The sequence below is a fragment of the Odontomachus brunneus genome, unplaced genomic scaffold, assembly GCF_010583005.1.
Source record: "Odontomachus brunneus isolate Ranch 3 - 2012 unplaced genomic scaffold, Obru_v1 Obru_scaffold_002, whole genome shotgun sequence".
NCBI lineage: Eukaryota > Metazoa > Arthropoda > Insecta > Hymenoptera > Formicidae > Odontomachus > Odontomachus brunneus.
In genome coordinates, this window is record NW_022639452.1 from 2741495 (window position 1) to 2750983 (window position 9489).

Sequence of the window (9489 nt, forward strand, 5' to 3'; positions counted from 1 at the left end):
TCTCTCTCTCTCTCTCTCTCTCTCTCTCTCTCTCTCTCTCTCTCTCTCTCTCTCTCTCTTCTCCCTCTCCTTCTTGAATTCGTAAAGAGTCATGGCGTTGCGCTAGAGGCAGCCGACCCGCATATAATGACAGTCGCTGAGGGAGAGAAGGAAAGAGAGAGAGGAGCCCTCTGGTGTTCCTGTAAACACGACCGATACACACAACACACGTATACGCGCACACACGCGCCGTTTCTTCGTACGAGAACAACCTGCTCTAAACGTCGGACGCGGGGATCGCGTGTCGATCCATGCCGAGATATTTGTTACTTTACAGTTGTATCACGTTTTGCGCGTGGAAACAAAGCCATTGTTTTTCGAGTTGTACACGTTACGCCCGTCCAAGCCGATCGGCCACACCGGGAACGCTGTTTGGGGACTTGGACGGATCGAGGATACGAAGCGCCCTGTCGAAACTCCCCTTCGACCTCTTTCTCCCTTTCTTGTCGACCTCGAGAATTCGCCGTTTTGACAAATGCTCGATTTTTTGTCGTCGGCTGTCGTTGTTGCACGTGGCGACGATGCCTCTCTCCTCTCTCCTCCTCGGGATTTCTTCCTCTTGTCGGATTCCCGCCGTCGCGAGCATGCTTTGCTATCAGTCTCGCTAATTTAGCTCTTTGTAGCTAACTTTGGCCGCTTTTGATACCTTCCGCGAAGCCTCCTCCGGAATCGAGCCTGTAGGGTACAAGTCACGGGCCTGTGTGGACCCTCTTGCATCCTCCTACGCACTTGGCCACTTTTTCCTTCTTTTATCGTTTCTCTTTCTGTACTCCTCTTTTTCTTTTCCTTGCTTCTTTCCGCGACGGTGGGTCGCGTTCTGTCGGCTTCGCCGTCGGCGTGTGGGGGAGTAGTGGCGGCGGCACGATCTGATGAATTTGTGAGGCGTCGTTGATATTTCAATGTCGGACTCGGCGGTTTTTATCATTTGTAGCGGCGAGCTTCGGAACGCGTCGTGCGCACACCGGTGCGTCGCTAGGCTAAATCGAGTTTAGGCACTAATTACACGACGAAGGCCACTTCGATGGGAGCCGCGTCATACCGGATGTTTCAAACATTACGCATCTCTGTTAGTCCGAAGAACCGTTTGCCGTAGCAAAACGCAAGACTGAAACTATAAGCCAAAGAAAATCTCACATTCGCGAAGGCTGGATCCGTGCATATGCGATATTCAATAACGGGTGGATTTTTCTTTGAGGAATTGTGACGAAATTCCAATCGGTCCGGCAATTAGACGACGGGAAATGGCCGAGAATCCGCACGAGAATCTAGCCAAGAGAAGGTGCGTGATGAGACACACTGTATATATGCAGGGGGGAAGCATGAGCCGCGCGTATCGTGTCACGCTGCACAGATAAGGATCCAGGTTTCGTTTTAATGCGGCTACGAATGCTCGTTAACGACCCGCGCGCGCTCGTGGTCCGTCGCCTCGGCTATTATATTCACATATGTATATTTACACGCACACGCGCATACGTGCGTACGGGACGCGCATACACAGACGCGTCGGGCATTCGCGCCAAGTCGACAGCTCCGTGCGACTCCTCCCACACAGACCGGACACTTACTTCGGGATCACTGTTATGAAAACGAACCCTCGAATTAAACGGCACCCTCTTAATCTTCTCTCGTTTGTTTCCTCTTTTACCTGCGTTATCTTTCAGCTTGGCGTTAACGACGCCATTCGCGTTGACCGATCCGCTTGTGATATTCGACGTCACGAGCGAGCGAGTGAGCGAACGAACGAACGAACGAACAAGGTTTATATGTATAGCTCTCTCTTTCTTTCTCACCGCAGCATTCGAGCGAGTTCCATTCCTTTCCCTTTTCTCGTTCGCGCTTGTATTTTTCGTGTCTTATTAGATAATTACCGTTTGATTCCTCTGCCGTGCTGCTATCAAACAATTAATATTAATTTAGCCGAGAACCGGAACGGTACGATAACGCGATACCGTACCTGATTGCGGCGTAGACTAAATTGATAAAATACGAGCCGTGAGAGTAGTACAATATTTCACGTAGGAAATATTAATTAGCCGCGCAGCAGGTACCAGAAAGGTTCTAATTGCCTCGACATATAGCGTGCGCGCGCTCGCTCGCTCGCGTTATCCCGAGGAGAGGAGCAGAAACAAATAATCCGCTCACGTTTGTCTCTCGAAGATGCTGAAAAACGCGAGCTAAGCAGCCTCGGCGAAGATTAGCCGATCGCTATCGGTCCGGTTGTCTTACCTTAACGAACTGGCTATAGCCCCGACCTGTCCCGAGCCGTCCCTCCCGTTTTGCTCTGACCGGGCAGTCTCACCCTCTTCCGCTTCTCGGGCACAGGGAAAACGATCGCTCGCTCGCTCGCGCGCGCGCGCGCGCGCAGGTACGAGCGCACAGTATTTCACGGTATATTCCGTTAGATATGAATAATGAACGCGACCGCTCTCTTTTTGCGCCGTTACGAGCGGATTTACGTCCCGGTAAAGGCCAAAAGCGGGGCGACGCCGTAAATCTCGCGGCGGAGATGTGCTCGCCGTTAATTTGTAAGTGACGGCGACATACGCGCCGGAAGTATGTAGCTGGAAGAAGGGAATCAGTATTTGATCATTTCATCTGGTGGTACAGATAAAGTATTGTGATCATCAATTTTAAATGATCCGATAAATATTTTAGGGAATTTAAAGATTCAAATATAAAAGAAGAAAAGAGAGGTAAGCGAGTGTTGATCGATTAAAATTTTGTTTGACTAACATAATCAGCGAATCAATAACCAAAATTAATCAATCGTCATATATACAATCACAATACAAATAATTTAATTAGTTGATGAAATTATTAATCATTGTGTACAATCAATGAGATCAAAATTTGACTAATAATTAATTCTACCAATCGATTGAATTATTTGTGATCACATATATGGCGATTGATGTTCATTACTTTAATCAACTAAGGTTTTAATTGATTTATGCTTAATACGATTGTAAACCACGTCGCCGACTGCATCCTGCGTCCTCTAAACCGTCCTGAAGCCGTCAGTTGCTGATCGCCATCGTGGCCTGGCGCTCGATAATGTCGCGCGAAAAAGTACGAGTTAATTGGAAACACGACGTTAATTAATGATCGCATTAACCGACGACACTCGTCGAACGCGACACTCTCGATGCTTACAGCGCGCGTAATCGCGTTGACATTTTGGCCACCTTGTAGACTCGGAACGTTGATCGTCGTATTTTCTGGTCACCAGGTATATTATTTGACGAACGAAAACGTTGCGCGTTCGTTGCGGGAAGTGACTTTGTTTTCTTACCAAAGTGTCGATTGTTTTGTATTGCGGGCTCTCGCGCGCGTCGTGCGTGTGTCCGTACTTGACCGCGAGCGAGTCATTGCGTCTCGAGCCGACGAGCGAAGTACACATACCGGGACGCGGGCTACGTGTGTATCGGTAGATCAGTTGTCGCTCCCGCTGTTCTTCAAATATTTCACCGGGTCCCCTCGCCGGCAATCGCGTTAGTTAACGTTGGTAACGTACGTTTCTCCAATTGAACTCTGTGTCTGCGCGAGTGTCAGTGCTAGTGTCTGCCAGTGCCACGACGGAGTATTTCGGGGCAACCAGGACGCTGAGCGGGAAAGCCAAGACGGAGGACGCAGGATGTTGAGACGCAGGTAGCGACGCATCATACATTCCCAGGTGTGTCAAATCATTTATTATGCATTTATGATTTAACTCTTTATTTGGTGTGATAATGTATATATAGTATCGTTTTAAAATATTAATATTTAAATATTATTTTCAACAATTTTTGTCATCTAAATGGCAAAAATCGAAACTACTGAGACAAATAGAACAGAATGTTGCTTTTGAGCTGAGTCAATGCATCCGTTTCCTTTTAGAAGAAACGCACGAAAGATCGATGTTGCTTGGGAGCAACATTGGCGAATAAAGAGTTAATGATACTTCTCATTTTGAAAGCGCGCATATTCGCGGAACGAACTTCCGCTTTCGGTGAACATCACGCGGCGTGAAAAGAGAATACATGCCTGCGTTAATGAGGGAGAATTTTCAAAGCGCGTGGAGTCGCGAAAAAAAAATTCTGGGCGCGCGCGCAACAGTACCTGCGGGAAATTCCGCGGCGTTAATATTTTTTCGCTTTTACGCATTAGAGGTAAAACTAACTCGGGACGCTATAGCCGCGCGTACTGACTTTGGGAAAATTTATCGGTCCTTTCCTGTCCTCGGATTGCGTCCACCACTATTGTCGCGGCGACAACCCCAGACCTGGCGCCACTCGAAACCGCACGGTCGTCGTTAAGCGATCGTTAAGACGAGATCGTATCTCTTATTTTGGAGGGCCTTTCCGACCGCACGTCTCGGCGGTTTCGATTTCACAAAATTTCCTCGTTAATTTATCGCGAAATGTCCGGTCGTGCGCCCCACCTTGTCACGCTCGAGAGAAATTGCGCCACCGCTTGTCGAAGATTAACAAGTGACGATAACAGTAACGCTTTTTCCTAGAAAGCGCAAATTCAATTAATTTTATTATCGCACGTACTCTTTTTCTCTCCTTCTTTCTCTTTCTTTGTAACCTATGTTTGGTACACGGTCAATCGTGTTCTCGTATTTCCGGCCTGCCGATATCGTTTAAGAAAAGCCAGAATGTATCTCGTGGGGTAGATAAATAGTGATTAATTAATACGGTTGTGCGTTACGAATTCCACCGTTTGTGGTCACGAGGGAGAAAGGGCCGAACATTGCGATGCGCAAGGTCGTTACTCCCCGTAACGAATTGTTCATTTAATTTTGCGGAACATTTTCGGCGCCGCGCTCTGGGGCTCGGTTGTAGCCCCGGACAGCACGTTCCAATAAATCGAGAATGAAGCGGAAGGGGAGAATAGAAAAAAATGCATTCGAGAGTTTCCTTTCGCGAGGGAAACATTATTCGGCATGAAAGCAGAAAAAGGGACGGCAGTTTCGGTGAAGTGGGTTACAGCTTTATGCTTTTTCTAGATGTTATCTGGCTCTCCCAAATTTTTACGACGACGCAGAGAAAGAGGGAGGGGGGGGGAGGCGAGGGAGAGAGAAAGAACAAATTCGAGAAGAAAAATAATAGAAAATGGGAAAACACAACATTTATTACGTTCCTTTTACGCGACTTTGCATTATAAGTGTATCGCACGATATTTATGCAGTTTTCGCGCGCACTTTGGCGGCCACGGCGACACGAGCAGGGGCAGATGGTAAGGTATTTTTAATTGCTACGGAAACGCTCTACGGAGATGGAGCGTGCTAAAATATTTGTAATGGAACTTTCGCGTCGAATTAATCGACGGCCTTCGCTCCTCGGCAAACGGCCCGCTTTTAAATCTGCGAATCGATCAGCCGGCGCTCGCGCTCTCGCGCGCGATATTTTCCATCGGAAATATTTTAACGAGAGCAATGTCGGAGCCTGGAATTATATCTGCTTGCCGGTGCGCCTCCCTATTGGATTTCGGGGGAGTTACGAAAAATATCAATTAAACATAAAAGCGCTGGGCCGTGTCATCCGATAATGGCGAGATCGGTTGCCCCCGGGCGCGGAGTAATTGGGATGAAGGCGGGCGGGAGGGTGAGAGAGAGAGAGAGAGAGAGAGAGAGAGGGAGGGAGGAGGGGGAGAAAGAGGGAGAGAGATTTCGTAGAAAACAATAGTGCAAATAATACAAAGCAAATTGCAGGCGCGACTTATCGTATCTACCCGTATGGGTAATTGGCGCGCGTGTCGAACGAACGAGCTCCTATGCAATTTTGAATCGACCACGATATTTCCTTCCTACGCGCGGATAATGAAGGCACGCTATTTATTAAATACATACATTGCGTCAGCCCCGTTGCAAACAGCGATTAAATGCGTTATTAGGCGCGGCGGGGAGAAAAAAATGAGTGAAAAAAGGGCACGAAGGAACGGCGTTTTTCGCGAACGCGCGTGCGGGAGGGAGAGAGAGAGAGAGAGGAGGAAAGGGGGGGGGGAACAGAGAGTAATTATCCTCTCGTATACGCGATCCGCTTCACGTATTATGCGAAGCTGTCGTAATTTTCTCGGAGTTCGACGAGAGGTAAGCGCTCTACGTGTACAAAGTAGTGCCCCTTGAGCTCTCTCATTCTCCGTCTCACTGATGATTTCTCTCTCTCTTTCTCTCTCTGTCTCTCTCTTTCTGTCTCTCACATCGTTGGCGTGCGCGATTACGGGCGTCCTTCAGGAGCGATATACCGAGTTCCCTTCCGCAAACTCCTCAATCACTTCGATGCTCGCCAACCCTCTCTCGTTCATTTGTTTGGCCGCGCTGATTCGTTCGCCCTCCGGGGGTTTCACGGATTCAAAGACGAAGACACGCGCGCGCGCGCGGTGTGGGGTGGCGTTAAGTCGAAGAAGGAGAGCGCAGCTGGAACCGAACGGAGAGGTTCTCCAGTCGGTGATTCCAGCAGGTTCATTAGCGCTCCTGTCCTTTGATTAATAGCCGCCCGAGGATATCATTCGCCACCGGTTTTCTTACAGATCATTTCACCGTCACCTATCTAGATGGTCGTTAAGATGATCCTCCTACGTGGCCCACGGCCGAGACAAGCCGCGTATGAAATCGCACCCGTCACGACGTTTCCCATTACGCGTTTACGCGAGTTATCACCTGGCGCGCGTAGTCGTCGTCGTTGTCGTCGCCACCGTCGACGCAATCGCCGCTTGTCATCGCATTACTCTAACCCCCCTTTCCTCTCGCGATTTTAATATCGGTGTCCGTCAAGGTGTTATTAATTTTGTGGGAGTGCCCGGCGTAATTGGGCTAATTTAACATTTCGCGTCGTCGATACGCGCGACGGCCCTCCCCGCGGTTATCCCGTATCTGTGATGCGAAATATCTTGCAGCTGAAAATCTGACGAGATTTATAAAGTTTTCGTCGAGATTGCATTACTCACACATATGAACGGGAATTTTAATATTTATGCACTGAGAAAAATTTCTGGTAATAATTATCCAGCCTGTGTTGTAGTTACTAAATTATTTAGTGAAATAGTATTAACTAAATATAGAGGTGAATATGACCAAATCATTTGGTAACTAAACCAATAATTATGGTAATTGTTACCAAGGCTTGATTATAATTACGCAAAATATGGTAATAATTACCAAAATTGTCATATTAAAAATATTTGCAAATATCGTAATGATGCTTGATTTCAACTATAACGATGGGATGAGGAGGACGTACTACTAGGATCGCGGCGATCGGGACCTACGTTTTCTTTTCGTTCCGGTGAGAGAAAAATGTCGAAAGCTAAGTGGTTTGCTAAGTCGGGAATCGAATCTGGATCTTTTAGTTGACGGACGACTGCTTTAACCACTGAGCTAACTGATGCTTCATGTTTACGACACTTTCCTTTCCCAAGATAACATTCAAAGATTCCGTTCAAATTGGTTAATATTACCTTATTTGATATTAACTATTACTAATGTATTTAACACTATTTATTAAATTATTTAATTAATTTGACTAGATCAAATATTTATGTTACTAACTATTTTGTAATTATTACCACACATTTAGTAACATTTGGTTACTATTTACCATAATGGTTACTATTTACCAAATAATATGCTAAAACGCTTAACCAAATGGCTGTGGTAAGTATTACCAGACTTTTTTTTCAGTGTGGAAGCGCGAGGCTCGATGATATCGGCCTGTATGACTTGCAAATTAAAGCAATGATAGAAGCGCAAAAAACCGAAATAAATGTTCTCGATTCTCTGCACGCTTGTCTGTCTCATCGTGGAGTTTCGTCCACTGAACGGATGATAACTCTGTTATGTAGCGGGAAATGTTCCATTCACAGACACCGGCTGCGACGCGCTTTTTCTTGAGAAACTTATCGATTATTCGTCGCAGCACGCAGAATTATTCATGAGATCTCTCTAGTGCCAGAGAGAGAGGGAGAGAAAGGAAGAAAGATACCTATTTCTTCCGTAAGTTGAAGCTCGATATGTAAGAGAGAGTCGATCGGAGAACTTTTGGCGCTGATAGAGTGATTACATCGCGACATTACGAAAACACATCGAGAAAACAGAGATATCACTTGGCTAGATATGGTTGCCGTGACAAAATATTAACACGCTCACTATCACGGTTTATTTAAAGGTCTCTTTCTACAACCCACTTTGTATTTTTTTACGTAATTGCGTGAGACAGACTTGGTTTGATAATGTGGATATGAAAAAAAATTTGCTGCCTGCTAAAACATTACGTACACGGAAAAAAATTTGTATCAACGTGATGTGTTTGATTTCAATGAGTGAAACAACGCGTTTTGGTAGGATACAAAAATTCTGTAGCTGTTATGACCGAAATTTGTGTCGTTTTAAGAATTAGAAATTCTGTTTCCTTCAATGAAAAGACGTTGGTACGTTTATTACTAAATTTTTTGTTAATACGGTCAAATTTATTTTCTCGTTTATTACAAGAACTGTGTGAGAACTATATAAATGGGCATGTAACAACAGCAACTTTTAAAGCAATACCTATTTAACTTGAATTCACAGAAATGTTTTCCAACTATAGAGAATGTGTAGGAACCGTAACAGTTTTCTCCGTGTATTCGCGGTGAATTCGTCGGCCGGCCGGCCGGACGAACGAAGGGGTTAATTCATTCGTCCAGTGAGACAATGCCGGATCGGTTACACCGTGACTTGGCCGTTTATTAATGATCCCTCGAGAGATGTTGCCGCGCCACTAATGGCTCTTTTGGATTCCAGTTCTCGCAGGGTCGGTCTTCTCGCGCGCTCTGCGCTTCGGCTTCGACTTCGCGCCGGGAAGCTCGAGGTGGGAGGCACGTCGCGCTACAAAATCTCGCGTTGTCACTGAGAATTATCGACGCGACGACAGGATTCGCGGGAGGCACGTCGAAATCGTAGATCCGCGTCGTCGAGCAAGGACGATAACAGGCCGCGTTCGCGATTTTCGAAAAGACCGGCCCTGGCGACTCGCGTCCTCAAACACAAAGTCGCGGCGACGCCGTCGCTCCACGACTCGCACCGACCCGGAATAGGGGTGTAAGAGGAGGGTAAAGGAGGATAAAGAGGAAAGAATGGCGCCCACGCGTTATGCTAACACTCGTGCCCGCCAACACGGGCTGGGTGGTCCCGCACCACACCGCTCCACCTACTCACCCTTCTTTCAGCCCCTCTGTCTCTCTCTCCCTTTCTCTCTTTCTCTCTCGCTCTCTCTTGGCGGTCCACACCTTCGTCGACTGGATGAGCATACAAATACGACTAATTTCATCGATCGAGCTGCTCGAATGATGATCTTAACGATCAATAATCGGCCGACGTCTCAAAGGCACGTCCCCATGTCTCGGAGTCGACCATCACTAAGCATACCGCGCGCCGCACGTACAGCTCTTCTTTTTAAACGCTCTTTAAACTTTGTAATTTCCCCCCCCCCC

At 46.9% G+C, this 9489-nt stretch overlaps 1 protein-coding gene across 15 annotated transcripts in view; it reads left to right on the forward strand.

Annotated features, from left to right (window-relative positions):
* The window catches only part of LOC116841928 (ankyrin repeat domain-containing protein SOWAHB), a 152586-nt gene that overhangs the window by 40416 nt on the left and 102681 nt on the right, over positions 1 to 9489 (forward strand). For 2 of the 15 annotated variants that reach the window (XM_032810546.1, XM_032810516.1), the window contains exon 11: positions 2594 to 2596. The exons of the other annotated variants lie outside the window; for them this stretch is intronic. In XM_032810546.1, coding sequence (XP_032666437.1) covers positions 2594 to 2596 — 3 coding nt within the window. The remainder of the gene's footprint in view (positions 1 to 2593; positions 2597 to 9489) is intronic. 15 annotated transcript variants of the gene reach the window in all.